This window comes from Littorina saxatilis, linkage group LG3 (assembly GCF_037325665.1).
Source record: "Littorina saxatilis isolate snail1 linkage group LG3, US_GU_Lsax_2.0, whole genome shotgun sequence".
In the NCBI taxonomy this organism is placed as follows: Eukaryota; Metazoa; Mollusca; class Gastropoda; order Littorinimorpha; family Littorinidae; genus Littorina; species Littorina saxatilis.
In genome coordinates, this window is record NC_090247.1 from 19,636,344 (window position 1) to 19,653,438 (window position 17,095).

The following is a 17,095-nucleotide window of genomic DNA, read 5'->3' on the forward strand; positions in this document are numbered from 1 at the left end:
AAATTCATAAACCACAGAAACAATAAAAGGGTGGAGTCAGGTTAACAACAACACAAACACAAACACAAAAGGACAACAAATTTGACACACGTATGGCATCAACCACAAGCTAATTTTAGAGGGAAAACACCAAATGAGTACCTCATGCAGGGTGGAATTTCTTTTTTTTACATAAAATCCACTGCAAATACAGGACACAACCAAGTGCCTTAGACTGGTAACTCAGGGCAAAACCAAAGTGACATATAAGAAGATTCCGCCTAGCCAAAACTGCTGGTACAATGTTTTTTTTCAATATGAAGCTAAGGACTGTCCTTAAATTCATTCTGCACACAAGTGGATCATCTTACAAGTACTCTTCACTCCTCATTGTATCTCCCGTTTACAACCAGTTGCTTCCCTTTATATATTAAACCAAGCATAGAGTGTCATAGCATTAAAGAAGCCTTCAAAATCTCGGGGGGAATTCAGAGAAGGGAAATCCTTTTTGTTGCACGATTGCCACATACTGGTGAGCTACTCCCCTTGAAAAGTTCTTCCTGAATTCCTATTCTATTTTTAAGTTTGTTTGTTTGTTTGCTTAACGCCCAGCCGACCACGAAGGGCCATATCAGGGCGGTGCTGCTTTGACATATAACGTGCGCCACACACAAGACAGAAGTCGCAGTACAGGCTTCATGTCTCACCCAGAGCCACTTGTCAATTGTTTCCTGTTCACAAGCAAAAATTTGCTCCAGGGGCTTGCAACGTAATACAATATATTACTTTCTTTCTTTCTTTATTTGGTGTTTAACGTTGTTTTCAACCACGAAGGTCACATCGCGACGGGGAAAGGGGGGAGATGGGATAGAGCCACTTGTCAATTGTTTCTTGTTCACAAAAGCACTAATCAAAAATGTGCTCCAGGGGCTTGCAAAGTAGTACAATATATTACCTTACTGGGAGAATGCAAATTTCCAGTACAAAGGACTTAGGGTGAAAGGAGAAACAGAATCTGTTAGTTGCCTCTTACGACATGCTGGGGAGCATTGGTTAAATTTTTCTCCCTAACCCGCGGGGGGTCCTCCCGATCATGGGGCGGACGCCTTACCACTAGGCCAACCGTGCCGGTCTATTATTTTTATGTAATATCAGCTTGTGAAGGAAAGCCCAAAGGGCGCATGTATCATCGACTGCGGCCAATGGTTGATATTTACTTGTAGATGATCCACTTGTGCTTTGTATCATAGGAAAACAAGGTCAGTGAGACACCGAACGATACAATGTCCCAATATGACAGGCAGCCTCTCTCCCTTGCAGACCAAACTATACGGCAGTCGACAGGAGTTGGAGAAAACGACAACATTTATCACCAGTGCTGGACTGATCATGTAACCTCTGCGAACGCCAAGAAGAAGAAGAAGAAGAAGACAGGCAGCCTCTACGCCCTACTGTATGTCAAACAACTGATACAAAACATCTCACATAATTAAATACAAAAAATGTGAAGGGTTTGCATGATCCTTTACAATAAATAAGATCTTCTCAAACATGAAAACACTACAAACTAAGTCTACACTGGTAAACTCATACAAAACTGAAACCCCTTGTAGTTGAAGGCTCTTGGCAGAGTGTTTGAAGGTCAATTTCGAAACGTCAATTCTAACATTTGAGGCTGACAAGAAATAAATAAAAATACATCATTTGACCTGAAAACAGCTCTAGAAATAAAATGGAACATTCAACTGTGAGATTCTAGCAGCATATTAACATGAGAAAACGTTTCTTGACAAAATCCTCTCTCTCGAAAAGCTGTGTACAATTTAAAGATATCAAAACTGCTCTTCAGTAGCTGCTCATTTTTTATTCTTCATGGGATATCAATATTCATTATGACTTAAATGCTGCACAATAAAGACTCTCAAAACACATTTATCTCTGTCAAATCCCGTAGACAGAACAAGCAGTTTTAAACACCCAAGAAATGTTTATAACACAGACACTGAAACGTGTCAGAGCACAAAACAAACACACAAACAAGCACATAGCAACATTTATTGCATGGTTGAATGATTTTCGCGTTGGAAGAAGCTTGAAAGACAGAGGACACACAAAGTCATTGCAGTATATATACACATGGGCAATTAGCACAGAAAACATAACACATATTCAAAATCATCAATGCACAACTAATAGGTGCATGCATAATTTTTGTTTCAAGAGAAAAAACCCACTGATTTTGACAAGATTGGCAAGAAGCTACAGTAATCAACTCCTGAACATGTCTTTGCCACAATGGACATTTTCATCCCTTCTCTGCTTGCTGAGGATCCCAATCCTATCAAAAAAGAATCTTCAACTTCACAAACCTGGAACAAAGTTAAACATGTTTCCACAAAAGAACCCATGAAAACAAAAATAGAAAGAAAAGAACAAACGAAAAAAGAACAGAGTGCTCTCCGTCCGTAACTCAGAAAATTCCTCTTATTATAGTTTTCTGAAGAACTCAGCATGGTTAACATTTACACCCAGTGGACTGATCTAAATCCAATTCTACTTACAGATCACTATGTAAATTATAGCCAACTCGAGATGAATTCTCAATGTTGTGTAATAAAATATTCTCTGTTCTGTACTTTACTGAGCTTGGTGCTAAGACTGTTTGAGTCACTTATGCCCCTTACATGCTACAGTGCTAGAATGGTCATATCAATGACCATATCAAACTCAGACAAATATCGTATCCTTGGAAAGATATAAGAAAAAAAACCAAAAAACTAAACAAAAACACAGCACATAAATGAACCGAAACAAATAGAAAAAAATAAATGAAGCGTCATATTCAATACTGTTGACAAAGAATCTTTGCTATCATTCCTTCACTTTCACTCTGAAACTTGCGCTCCTTTAAGCATCTCGCAATGCATTCATAAACTAAGTAGATCCTCGATGGATTTTTGTCGAGAGAATTCCTCGAAGCAGCGTTGACCGTCCATGTACTGCTGAACACCGTCGTCGACATCTTCCTGTCGCAGGTCAGTGCTGAATGATGGGATACGCCCTCTACCTCGCGTCTCGGCTAGCCTGAAACATTTCACAGCGTATTTTGCAACTGGCAAGTAAGATAACTCCTGACATGCACTCTTGCATGCAGGAAGAATGAAACATGAATCTTTTAATTACCATACCTTACCTTCTGTTCTTCAAGCATTAGGTAACTTATTTCTAGTGATGTGCTACCTTGTATTCTGCACACATCTTTCCAATACTTTGATTGATACATGTTCTATAAAGATGCCCTACCTGTGAAATGATGATTATGTATTTTTTAATTTGACTTTACATTTAAGATTGTTAAAAGTCTCAACTGAATGAGAGAACAGAATTTGTAGTAAATGACTGATGACTAAAAAAAGAAACACAAGCACCCACAAAGCTTAAAAACATTCCCTGAAACACTTACTTTGAAAACGAATCTTCAAGATTTTCATCATCTTCATCTTGAATCTGAAAAAAGATAATTAACAAGGTAAACAAAATTCCAACATATTTGCTGCAGATTCAAATAAAACTGGATTTAATAGAAGAAAATGAAACAACTTTTTACCATGATAAAAATGTGTTCAGTAGCATGCCAGCTCTTTAAAATGGAACTTCTTATTCTTCTGCCTTCATGGGCTGAAACTCTGTATGACAGTTTTTACCCCACCATTTAGGCAGCCATACGCCGCTTTCGGGGGAAGTATGCTGGGTATTTTTGTGTTTCTATAACCCACAAAACTCTAACATGGATTACTTTTCCGTGCACACCTGGTCTTGTGCTTGCGTGTCAACATGAAGGGGGATAAGGCACTAGCAGGTCTGCACATAAGTTGACCTGGGAGATCGGAAAAATGTCCACCTTGAACCCACCAGGTAGGCCGGGACTCTTTCTTTCTTTCTTTATTTGGTGTTTAACGTCGTTTTTAACCATTCAAGGTTATATCGCGACGGGGAAAGGGGGGAGATGGGATAGGGGAAAGGGGGGAGATGGGATAGAGCCACTTGTTAATTGTTTCTTGTTCACAAAAGCACTAATCAAAAAATTGCTCCAGGGGCTTGCAACGTAGGACAATATATGACCTTACTGGGAGAATGCAAGTTTCCAGTACAAAGGACTTAACATTTCTTACATACTGCTTGACTAAAATCTTTACAAACATTGACTATATTCTATACAAGAAACACTTAACACGGGTAAACGAAGAAACAGAACCGTTAGTCGCCTCTTACGACATGCTGGGTAGCATCGGGTAAATTCTTTCTCGTCCCAACCAATATGGGACTCCCCCTAACCCGCAGGGGGTGGCCGGGACTCAAACCCACAACCTTCAGGGAGGCCAATGTCTTATCCACAAGGCCTCTAAAATGGAACAACTTTTTACTGCGACAAACATGTGGCCAGAAGCAAAGTAATAATAATAATAATGCAAACTTTTATAGCGCTATTCTAGAAAAATGTCTACTCTTAGCGCTTTACAATACATACATCGACCAAGCATACTATACACGCACAGGCAAAGAAACCGACCAAACATAACCAACAAACTATACATGCACAGGCAAAGAAAACGACCAAACATACAATACACGCACAGGCAAAGATAACGACCAAACATAAGCAAACATACTATGACCAAACATAACCAACATACTATACGCGCGCAGGCAAAGAGAACAATCAGCACATGTAATAATTACTGACAACTAATAATGCAGGCATACAGTGACAGTCCAATACACAGCCTGAGCACAAGAACCACAGTAGGCTTCTATATAAGAACGTGTCAACAGTACTATTTACACACACACAAACAGTGCTGACACAAATCACTTGCGCTGAAAGAGGTGTGTTTTGAGATTTGTCTTGAATGTAGTGAGAGAATCTGTGTGTCTGAGAGGCAGAGGTAATCTATTCCAGGTCACAGGGGCCTGATAGGCGAAGGACCTCTCGCCAAAGTCCTCAACATCTATCACACTCGACTACTGTGGACACATTGAAAACGGACAGGAAGAATATGATGTGAAAAGAAAAACTTAAAGATTTCAAGAACTGTTCAAACACAACATGTCAACATGCAGGCATTGAACTCACCATTTTGTTGTCGCGATGCTCACCGTTTCCCACTCTGATCTCTGTGGGTTTGTAATCTGGGGAAGAAGAAAACAAGTCATGAGGCATATATCAACAAGTTTACACTCATGTTCTGATGGTTGAATCTGTAACTGAAAGGTCTGTTCTTGGCATGTGTGCTGGTATCTGCAGACCTGTTTACCTAATTGGAACAGTTGGTGTATTTTCCAGAGACTTAGTGTATTTTCAAAATATTGAGTGTATTTTCTTATCAGGTAGAGGTGCTTCTTAATCATGTGACAAAATATAGACCAATCGTAAGCGCTAACCGAAGCAAACCGGATTTTATCCATGGCCAATCGTGTACACAACCCACATTCAGTTTAGAGACGCAATAAATAAAAAAACCGTTTATTTTTTTAATTGTCGTACTTTCTTATCAACCAGCGTATTTATTGTATGCTTGGAAACTTGGGGTACAAAATACTGCGAAATCGAATGAGTAAACAGGTCTGTATAGATCTGTGTTCTGGCAAGGGCTAGTTATAACATGTTGCCAAATCTGATTATTCTGACATACACATTGTTAGTGGTAGACTTTTCCCACTCTTGTCTCTACTTTCAATCAGAAATCAAATAGGCCCCCCCACACCAACCCCTACCCCTACCCATAACAACCCCTACCCATAACAATCAGTACGTTCAAATGAGAATCTAAATGACTGGCGGCTGGCTAGCCCCCCAGATGCTGTAGAAATTTAGCATATTTTGGGTCCCTCCTTGAGAAGACGTACATTTGCCGGGTACGGGGTGCTTCCGACCTCAGGAATGCACATGCCCCTCTATATCAAGCCCAGCTTAATCCCCTTATAATATTACCTGCAAACGAGTCTTGGAAAGGTGAGGATGATGGGGGAGGTATGGAGATGATGGGTCGGTGTGAGACAGGTAGGGCTGGCGTCTGCATCAGGTTTGTTGTTGAGTGCGTAGTCTGGTTGCTGGGCAGCTGTGACGAAATCTGGTGTTGCTGCTGTAGTATAAAATAAAAAGTCATATTAAATTCATGGATAAACAAGTATGTAAAAGACAACCCCAAGATGAAAGCTAGACTCTGAAATGGATTTGGAATAAAAAACAACAAACAATTATGATAAAAATCAAACTGTACACGCACAACCTGGTATAGATTATACACTTCCAACTGCATGGATATAGTGGGTGTTTTAGCCAACATTCATGTGAACTAACCTTGTTGATGAAAATGTTTCCGTTCATTTATGGGAACAAAAAAAATTGACCTACCTGTATTATGTTGCCTTTGTCTTTACCCCGTAGCGATTTCTTGTTCTGCTGGTCGCGCCACCTGTCCTGCGCCACGTTGAATGCCTGCCACACTGTCAAGGTCACTGCCTGCGCCTGGACAACAACATTCACGTTTCACTAAAGCCCGCTATTAATTACAGCTCAACCAAGCCGAACTAGGTTCAGCGAACTTTGCACTATGTCATCAAATCAGGGGATTCCCCTATTTTTGGGATGCAGCTGCAACATTCGAGGTTCGCCGATTCACTCCTGCAAACCTTGCAGCGCGTCACTGTAACCTTAGGCGAACTGCCTTTTCATTGGTTCAATATTTTTGTTTGTTTGTTTATTTGTTGCTTAACGTCCAGCCGACTACGCAGAGCCATATCAGGACGAGGAAGGGGGGGATGAAGGGGGCCACTTGTCAAGCGATTCCTGTTTACAAATGCACTAACCCATTACTTGTGTCCCAGCAGGCTTTAGTAAAACTAAATTAATACCTACTGGAAGATTACCAGTTTCCAGTATGTTAAAATAGGCTTAACCTATCTACTGCTGGACTTACATCAGAACACTAACAGATTAAACTATACATGAATCGCGAGACAAGCGGCAAGAGAAGAGATTTTTGGAAAAAATACAGGTGAATGAGCAAGAAGGCAGAAAAAAGAAAAGAATTCATGAAGAAAAAGAAAGCATGACAGGAAAGAGGAACCAAAAATCTACCTAACAGCAAACTAGAAAGCTCCTGCGGTTCCAAAAACAGGAGGGGCCTTTAATTTCATAACCGCAGTGCCCCACTGCGGGAGGTTCAATATTTGTGTATCTTCATCCTTGAAGAGTGACAATAATGGCAGCTATAATGCTATGAGTCTTCTCACGTGATATTTCTTGATCATGTGACCGGTGTCACCGAAACATTTGTCGCTAGTTAGTACACCGAACAAGGCACGGTGTAACATTCGCCGAACCCAGTTCGCTTGATTCGGCTGTGGTTAGCAGCAGGCTTTACAGTAGAACCTACTTTTTAAGACCCCCCAATTTAAGATTTCCTTATTTTTAAGACCTCGATGTTTCAATTTCTATTCATAACCTCTGTAAATTTACCTCTGTTTTAAGAAGACTCCCTCCTTATCAAGACCTGATTTCCTAAGATAAAAGAGAGGTGCCACTGTAAAAAAAAAAACTGATAACGTAGGGCGCGTAATATAAGCGTTCGCTTGAGTTCGTGTCCCGATTGTTTATCATTGTATTGTTGTACCATGTTTGATTTAATAAAACATTGTCTAAACCAACATCAGGTCTCAAAATGGAGGGAGTCTTAAAAATGGAGGTACATTTACAGACACTATAAACAGAAAATCTTAAAACCTGTGGTTTTAAACTGGCGAGTACCTGGCCAGAGAGGACAACCCCCATCACAAAACTTTGGGCAACTGTGGAAGACCTGCACCGTACCTGCGAGTTCATACGATCAGCAGGTCTAACATTATGAGGGACACAACCGTCGAACGCTGAAGAAGAAGAAACTGGAGTATGTCTGAACACAGGGTTTCTTAAAATGGGGTCCACACTGTAGCTTACCGTACTTTCCGGGTGACAAGGCGCTTCGTTATACAAGACGCACCCCCTTCTTTTTAAAAAAAATTGTAATCCAGTCACCCATTAGACGCAGGGGGCCGAGTTTTTGCCATGAGAGGTGGTTCCCCTGTCATATCTGAGAGAGGAAACACTTCCTGCACCGGGGTCAGTGACCGACTTTAACTGAGTGAAAATATGTGTGCTCTGTGTGTGCGGCCAGATCAAAGGCATTGTGATAGCTGGGTGGCCTTGTTTATGGACACGACCTTCTTCCCAGGGGTCAATGACCCAGTTTTTGCCATGAGAGGTGGTTCCCCTGTCATATCTGAGAGAGGAAACACTTCCTGCACTGGGGTCTGTGATCAGTTTAACAGAGTGGAAATCTGTGTGTACGCCAGATCAAAGGCAGGGCAGTACCTAGTAGCTGAAATATGCATTATCACAAGTTGTTTGACTGGTACTCAAGCGGTCTCTTTGATTTTTTTCGTATTTCATACACGGATTAGGCGCTTCGTTATACAAGACGCAGGGGTCGAACTCGAGGAAAAAAGTCGCGCCTTATGACCCGGAAAGTACGGTACATGCTGATTTACAGTTATACAAAACTTATGAAACCTGAGTCTGTAACTTACTGATCAAGAAATGACCAAATGTATGATTGAATGAAATAATTAATTCAGACTCAATGTAAAATTCAAGGAACAAACAGCATGTGAGTAGTGCGACTTGGAACATACATGCACATGGACGTACATAGGGTGTATACACAGACTCTGGCTCTCTTTCCTTTTCCCCTTTGTTTCACAATACAATAGTCAGTAACATCATCAACTGTCAAACGACACTAACAAAACTTACAATTTTGGTTTTGGCGCAGAGAAAGGCGTGACACTGCATGGTTTCATTGATGGTGTTGCGAGCGATGAAGGCAAACACCTTGTCGTGCGTCTTGTCAGCAGTGCAAAATGAAATCCTGAAAAAAAGATCCCAAATCAATATCTGTTTAATACACAGACGCATATTCAAACTCATAATTACACACACCAAAAAATCACAAGTACACAAACACACACGTGTATACGGTTCACAGACACACACATAAAAATTCTCCCCAGTGCATTGCTGGTCCCAGGCAAAACTACAATCAGTGTTAACTCTGATTCCTCTAATTATGAAGTATGTATCACTGCCTATGATGTGCATTTGTCAGGGCTTCGTGTGTTGGGTTTTGTTAAAACACACACACACTTTCTTTCTCTCTGTCCCTTCTCAAAGTCACACACACACTTTCTTTCTCTCTGTCCCTTCTCAAAGTCACACACACACAAAGACCCACCTGTAGATGGATGTGTCGTAGAGCTGTTGGTTAGTGGTGATGTCCACCATCTGAATTCCCTTGCAACAAACTTTCAGCGCAACCTTCTGCAGCTTCTTACCTTCTGATTTGGCCTGCGAACAGAACAACAATTTAAAGAACTCATTACACACACAAAAATGTATACACAGACAGACACACATTTCACTATACCCACAATTACCAGCATGCACACATACAGGTCTAACTCTCTACACTATTTACAGAAAATACAGTGGAACCCCCCTTTTAAGACCCCCAAAAAGCTGACAAAATCAGGTCTTAAAAAAAGGAGGGAGTCTTAAAATGAGGCAAAATTACAGTCGTTATTGACAGAAAGTCTAAACAAGTCGCGTAAGGCGAAATTACTACATTTAGTCAAGCTGTCGAACTCACGGAATAAAACTGAACGCACTGTATTTTTTTCACCAAGACAGTACAGCTTCGTCGATCCCCTTTTTTAGATTCAGAATATGATGAAGAATGCGATGCAATCAATTTTAAATCTGTTTGCGAAAAATCGATTTTAATGACAACTTTAATGAGCAAACTCATTAATTAAATTTTAAGCCTCCAAGCTGAAATGCAATACCAAAGTCCGGGCTTCGTCGAAGATTACTTGACCAAAATTTCAACCAATTTGATTGAGAAATGAGAGCGTGACAGTGCCGCCTCAACTTTCACGAAAAGCCGGATATGACGTCATCAAAGACATTTATCAAAAACATGAAAAAAACGTCTGGAGATACCATACTCAGGATCTCTCATGTCAAGTTTCATGAAGATCGGTCCAGTAGTTTAGTCTGAATCGCTCTACACACACACACACACAGACAGACACACACACACACACGCACATACACCATGACCCTCGTCTTGATTCCCCCCTCTATGTTAAAACATTTAGTCAAAACTTGACTAAATGTAAAAAACAAGGTCTTAAAATGAGGCAAAATTACAGTCGTTATTGACAGAAAGTCTAAAAAAACAAGGTCTTAAAATGAGGCAAAATTACAGTCGTTATTGACAGAAAGTCTAAAAAAAACAAGGTCTTAAAATGATGCAAAATTACAGTCGTTATTGACAGAAAGTCTAAAAAAACAAGGTCTTAAAATGAGGCAAAATTACAGTCGTTATTGACAGAAAGTCTAAAAAAACAAGGTCTTAAAATGAGGCAAAATTACAGTCGTTATTGACAGAAAGTCTAAAAAAACAAGGTCTTAAAAGGTGGAAAGTCTTCAAATTTGGGGGGTCTTAAAAGGGGGGTTCCACTGTATCACATTCAGTGCTCACCATTGCAACAATTCTCTGCACAGCCTTTGCACTTGCCCCATCACCATAGCTTTCATCATCATCCACCTCCTCTACGAGGGTAAATCCCAGGTACTTGAGGTAAAACACCACACCGTCGTCTTCCGCCACTGGTTGCTTGTTCTCCGCCCAGCCTTCACCTAATTCTGCTCACAGAAAAGATAAAATGGTCAGACGAAGTTGGTTAACTGAGCATGAATGTGGTGGAGAATGTGTACAGAGGGGCGTGCAGGTTGTTTGAATACAACAGAGGAAAGCATAATGGCGAAACTGTGCTCAAGTCTATAGAAACGGCTAATATTAAAGCCACACACAGCTTCACGTAAACCATCAGTTTCTGGTCACAGGCTTTTACACACAGTAAAAACACTTCGTTTAAGCACTAACCGCTTGAGAACATCCTAGGTGCCCTCGGTAAAGAGCGAGCATTTTTCAAAGAATTTATTCTTGCGTGGCCAGCCAGATTGTCTAATACCACAATCGGACGCCTTGTTTTGGTGCTAGTACTAACTTTTAAAAGCTCAATAATAAATCGACAGCTTGTAACACAAACATTCTTAAATCATAAAAGATTTATTTTTTCATAAAGACAAGATCAGTACAAAGTCAAAGTTTTGAAAGTTTTAAAAAGGGGAGCCTGGAAGCTGGTCACGCAAGGTTGTGTTTCCACAAGCAGACAAATTTTCTGCATATCACTTGCTTCTTTGAAGCAAACCGCCAATGATAAGTTCGTGTGACTCGCAGTCGTTTGTTGCATTTTAGATTCAGAGCTACACAATTACATGCTATTGCAGATATAGCGAGTCACATTGAAATCAAAAACTGACGACGAAATTGTGAAAAAAAAGGAAAGTGTGTGACACAGATTCACGATGGCTCAGAGTCAGAGGTAAAATAAACCACGAAATCTTGTGTGTGGTTTATGCAAGCTAAATAGCCATTAAAACAAACTGTGTCATTGAATGCTGTTAAATGCTATTGCAAGTGAAGTGTGTTCCATCAAGTTAGAATGGCTTTTTTTCGTGAGAAGATTTAAATTGTTGAGGCAGACTGGGCCTTTAAGTTTAACAATAACAACGGCCATTCTTGAAATAATCGGTTTGGGCCATTTGATCCCTTTACAGTTTACCCTACATTATTTTGATTGACGTTTTACCCTGAGAAGCAAAGTTTTCTTAATTTAAATGAGTACATCGAGGGAGAAAAAAAAAGACATGCGTGAAATATTGACACTTTCACAGAGCAGGACAAGTCTCCAGGCTGTCAAATTCCGACAATAGTTTCACTTATTATTATTAGTAGTAGTAGTAATAGTAGTAGTAGTGGTTAGGGACTGGATTGGTATCCATAAGCCTCACGGCTTTTTTCACGTCCCATCTCATTATCAAATTTGATTGCAGGTCAATCATATTAACATGCTCAAAGTCGTATTTACTCAATATCAATTATCGTACAAATAAAGTGACTCAGTCATAAGTGTTTGTATGTCCAGCAGATTGTTGAAAGTGTCAATAGTTTGTGCATTTTTAACAACATCAGACAGTGTGTTCCATGATGGTGCAACTCTGTTAGAAAAGGAATGTTTTCGGATATTAGTTTGACTAAATTCGATAAAGATTTGTCCGTATTTTTCCTCGTTACATCAGTGGTAGACTTCTTGAAAAAAGACTCAACTTTGACATTATCAATACCCTGAAAGATTTTATAGGTCTGTATCAGGTCGCCTCTGAGTCTTCTTGATTTAAGGGTCGGGAGATTGAGTACCCGTAGACTTTCAACATATGTTATGTTTTTCAAGGCCTTAACCAGTTTTGTCGCTCTCCTTTGCACCCTTTCAAGGGCGGCTAATTGACGCTTTAGATACAGATGCCAGATAACGTTGGCATATTCTAAATGTGGTCTAACCAATGCTTTATACAATTTTGTAAATGTGTCATTGTCAAGATAGGAAAATGTTTTCTTTATTATGCCAAGCACTTTATTCGCTTTATTTATTATGTTTTGAATATGTTTGTCAAAACTCAGGTGATCGTCAAATGTTAAACCCAAATCTTTCTCCTCCTCGCACCTCATAACTGTTTTCAATTCATCATTCACCATCATTGAATCATCATGTCTCGGATTATTTTTGCCCATATGCAGGACTTTACACTTCGATACGTTAAAATATAAGTTCCATTTATCTGACCATTTCTGGAGATTATCAATGACAATGTCATTTTGTATTGTTTGGTATCGCTGGGGTACATCATACAATTTGGTGTCATCTGCAAATACTTTGCAGGTACTTTGTACTATATCCGGTAGGTCATTAATAAAGATTGTAAACAATACAGGCCACAGAATACTTCCCTGAGGATGCCACTTAAAACATCTGTACTATCAGAATGCACATTACCCACTCTGACTCTCTGTTTTCTGTTACATGTAGTTAGAAAATCTCAAATCCATCGCACGACATTTCCAGTTATTCCATAATATTCCAGCTTAACTAAGAGTCTTTCTTGTGGCACTGAGTCGAAGGCTTTCTTAAAATCAAAATACACAATGTCAATACAATTTTTGTCATCTAAGATCCTTGTCAAATCTTCCATTACCGTATTTGACAGATTACAAGACGCACCGTTTTATAAGCCGCACCCCTGACTTTTAACAACAAAATTGGGACGAGCCACGTATAGGCCGCGTCACTATATTAGTCGCCGTCGAAAAAAATATAATCAGATCGTGTCAATCAATCAAAACAACCAGGCAAACGAAAGTACGGTATTTGGCGAAATCGGCTCCGAGAATAAACAAGTGAAACAAAGAAGAAAAGTGAAAAAGTTTGAAGAAAAATATCACACACACAATTTTGTAACCAACACACACATGTAGTCCCGCCCGGAATAAGCTTTTTTGGGATGATTTACGACTTTTGCGCACATTTCGAGCAGACAAAAACACAACATGGCGGCTCTCGCTCCTCCAACTATCGCGAGACACAAAAAACCAAAATCTACGTGCGCGAGATCCTGATACATCCGGTGTTTCTCTGTACGCTATCTTGTCACGACGACTTGTTGACAAACGAAGATTCGCGAAAGAAAGAGAAAAGCGCCGAGTCTTGAGTAGAGAGCTAATAAAGTACCGGTAATCGCTAATTGAGCGAAATGAAAATCCGCGGCGACTTCCATTAGGTGAATGCTATTCAAGTTTAGGTAACGTTTTAGCCGCATCTTTTTATAAGCTGCAATGCGATTTTTTTGAAAAAAAAAGCCGCGGCTTGTAGTCTGTCAAATACGGTACTTCCAATAATTGGGTAACACAAGACCTCTTTTGACGGAAACCGTGCTGACAATTTGAATATAAATTATTAACAGTCATATGATCCACAATAATGTCTCTCACTATGGCTTCAAGGACCTTACAAATACAAAGTGGATTCACAGCGCGCGGCGTGTTGTGCAGCATTGCGATTTACAGCGCGCGGCGCTACGATTCACGACGACCGATGTATTTTGCTGTTACATTTCCTTCACAATCGCAAAGTTTACAACAGCTACATCTATCTGATTTATTTGAGAAATAAAACTGTCAATAAAACGAAAAACAGAGCTCCATTCTCTCTCTCACTCTTTAAAGTCTTTTAACTGAGTTCACCATATATCGCTGCGCCGATGTAAAAACGTGCCTAAGTTCCGGCCTTGAATACTTGGCAGTCATATCACTACATGTCTTTGCAATGGCTTCTACTATATGGAAAGGAGCTGAGTTTTTAAACTGGGATGACGTTTTTAAACAAGTATCCGAGTACATTGCCGCGGAACTGTTAATCGGTGTCACACGTACCAGTTAACACTTCAGCAGCCATTTTGGAATTCGCGCATGCGCAGATCGTTTTTCTGGTTGATTTGAACGCATGCGCAAATTGCTTTTTCGAGTGTTTTGGTTTGCTTCTTTGTTCCTGGTGTATAGATTCACTTGAGATAATATAATAGAGGTAGGTGCAATCAATTGGTTTTCAAAATGTTGCTGATAATCATACATGTACAACAAGAAGGGCAAAGCCCATACGACTCACATGCTTTACACATTTTTCCTACCAAAATACATGTGACCTTGACCCAAGGTCAAGGTCATGCAACACAAAGCTGTTAATTCAAGACATAGGAAGTACAATGGTGCTTATTGGCTCTTTCTACCATGAGATATGGTCACTTTTAGTGGTTCACTACCTTATTTTGGTCACATTTCATTAGGGTCAAAGTGACCTTGACCTTGATCATATGTGACCAAATGTGTCTCATGATGAAAGCATAACATGTGCCCCACATAATTTTTAAGTTTGAAACAGTTATCTTCCATAGTTCAGGGTCAAGGTCACTTCAAAATATGTATACAATCCAACTTTGAAGAGCTCCTGTGACCTTGACCTTGAAGCAAGGTAAACCAAACTGGTATCAAAAGATGGGGCTTACTTTGCCCTATATATCATATATAGGTGAGGTATTCAATCTCAAAAACTTCAGAGAAAATGGGAAAAATGTGAAAAATAGCTGTTTTTTAGGCAACATTTATGGCCCCTGCGACCTTGACCTTGAAGCAAGGTCAAGATGCTAAGTATGTTTTTTGGGGCCTTGTCATCATACACCATCTTGCCAAATTTGGTACTGATAGACTGAATAGTGTCCAAGAAATATCCAACGTTAAAGTTTTCCGGACGGACGGACGGACGGACGGACGACTCGGGTGAGTACATAGACTCACTTTTGCTTCGCATGTGAGTCAAAAATGAAGCGCGTCAACAATCTGCGCTGGTGAGAGCAACAGCCGCGCTCTGTGAATCGCTGCGCAGCACAACGAGCCGCGCTCTGTGAATTGCCGCGCTGCACAGCGCGCTGCGCTCTGTGAATCGCTTACAAGTAACACATGTGAGGCTGACTGGTCTGTAATTTCCCGGATCAGATTTTTGTCCCTTCTTGAAAATAGCAGTAGCCAGTAACATCAGCTGATTTCCAGTCTTTAGGCACTTGTGCCATTTCCAGGGATTTATTAAAGGTGGTCGTCTACATTTTTGCTTTTTTTCAATAATCTTATGGTTAGATTTCGCTAACAAGTTATGTCAGATGATGAATGAACCATGGGAAAAAAAGTTATAGAAAAAAAAATATATATGGTAAAAAAAAAGATTTTATTTTTGGGTAGCGTGACTCACGCTTCCAATATTTTGTTTTCTGTTTGCTGAGAACATGTGCTTTGCCTAAAAATACTGACCAATCAAATTCATGTCACTATGCTTATAGCCACGCCCAAACAAGTGCAGCAACAGTTTGACACTGGAGCGCTGTCCACGCTTTTTTTTTTAAACGCACGAAATGCACGGGATTTGAGAGGAGTTTTGCGCTTGGCATTTTCCAAATAAGGCTATCCTACTATGTCATGAGTACTACGCTGGAATACTACAATGAATTTTCAAACGGCAACACTGGCTTCGTCTTTCCTGATCGAAAGGGGGTGTATTGTTGATAATTGTAGATAATAGACTCTGCATTTTAATGGTCAAATGGCGATTTCGGTATAAAAATGTAGGCAAACAAAGGTAACGCAAGTTCCTTATTTAGTTCCAAGAACCCTTGATGGGATCTTATCCGGTCCCTGAGCCTTCTTAGGATTTAAAGTAGCCAATTTCTTTTCGACTGCTTGATTACATCGTATATATGCTACTCAGTAGCGTCCGTCTCAATTAAAACAAAAACACACAAGCTGAAAATACTTGTCCTCATAAGACAGGTTCATGAAATGGTACACCACTTGCCGGTAGGGCACGAGAAACTTACCACGGGACCTAACTATCACACAACCAGGCACGGGACCCTACAATGGGTACACACTCACTCAACGAGGGACACGTTTTAAGCTCTCGACAAGAAGGCAACGGAATCTTCATGCAATGGGTCTTAAGGAACTATACAACAGAACACAATATTTCCAAAGGAAGCAAAGTAATACTTACTTTCGTGTCGAACGGCCGCAGAATCACCTTTCGAAGCATGGCTTGGTGTTTTTTTCACTTTGCGAAACAATGCGTCCATTTTGAACGTACAGTTCAGTGTGACGCTCTTGAGAGTTCCAAACAGGCTCAAAGGATCAGCCCAAGTGGCTTGGAAAGCAGCACATGGGTGTGTCGGTTCCCACTCAGCGCTGGCACGTTATTTTTTGCTCTGTTACAAAGTAGAATGACCTCACTCCCTACTTTCCTCATAACCATTCCAATGCGGCGTACCGCCTCTGCTTTCCCCTGAATAAAGAGTTAGCAGGGGAGGTAAACAAGGTGAACTCGTCACTGATCTAAAAATAAGTGGAACGCGTGATTGACAATGGACGAGGCATGGAGGAGAACGTTCACATCGGGGACTGTGTTCCGCCTTATTTCAGCTGGGCTCGTTGTTACTCCGTTTTCAGCTGGGCCCGGT

At 40.4% G+C, this 17,095-nt stretch overlaps 1 protein-coding gene across 1 annotated transcript; it reads right to left on the reverse strand.

Annotated features, from left to right (window-relative positions):
- Positions 1-773: 773 nt before the first annotated feature.
- LOC138961823 (low density lipoprotein receptor adapter protein 1-like) lies at positions 774-16,875 on the reverse strand. The gene is made up of 9 exons (XM_070333494.1): positions 16,636-16,875; positions 10,623-10,786; positions 9,312-9,424; positions 8,834-8,948; positions 6,395-6,508; positions 5,972-6,122; positions 5,114-5,169; positions 3,443-3,486; positions 774-3,063 (listed from the first exon to the last, which is right to left on the reverse strand). Exons 1-9 carry the CDS (start codon positions 16,712-16,714, stop codon positions 2,907-2,909), a joined length of 993 nt encoding a protein of 330 aa, XP_070189595.1. The 5' UTR covers positions 16,715-16,875; the 3' UTR covers positions 774-2,906.
- Between the last annotated feature and the right edge of the window lie 220 nt (positions 16,876-17,095).

Bases quoted from the DNA above. Each gene is read 5' to 3' on its own strand.
- LOC138961823 (XM_070333494.1), bottom strand. From the start codon at position 16,714: ATGGACGCATTGTTTCGCAAAGTGAAAAAAACACCAAGCCATGCTTCG. The intron at 10,787-16,635 runs GTAAGTATTACT...TTCTGTGAGCAG, and splicing joins TGCGGCCGTTCGACACGAAA to AATTAGGTGAAGGCTGGGCG. The intron at 3,064-3,442 runs GTAAGTGTTTCA...GAAATGTTTCAG, and splicing joins CTTGAAGATTCGTTTTCAAA to GCTAGCCGAGACGCGAGGTA.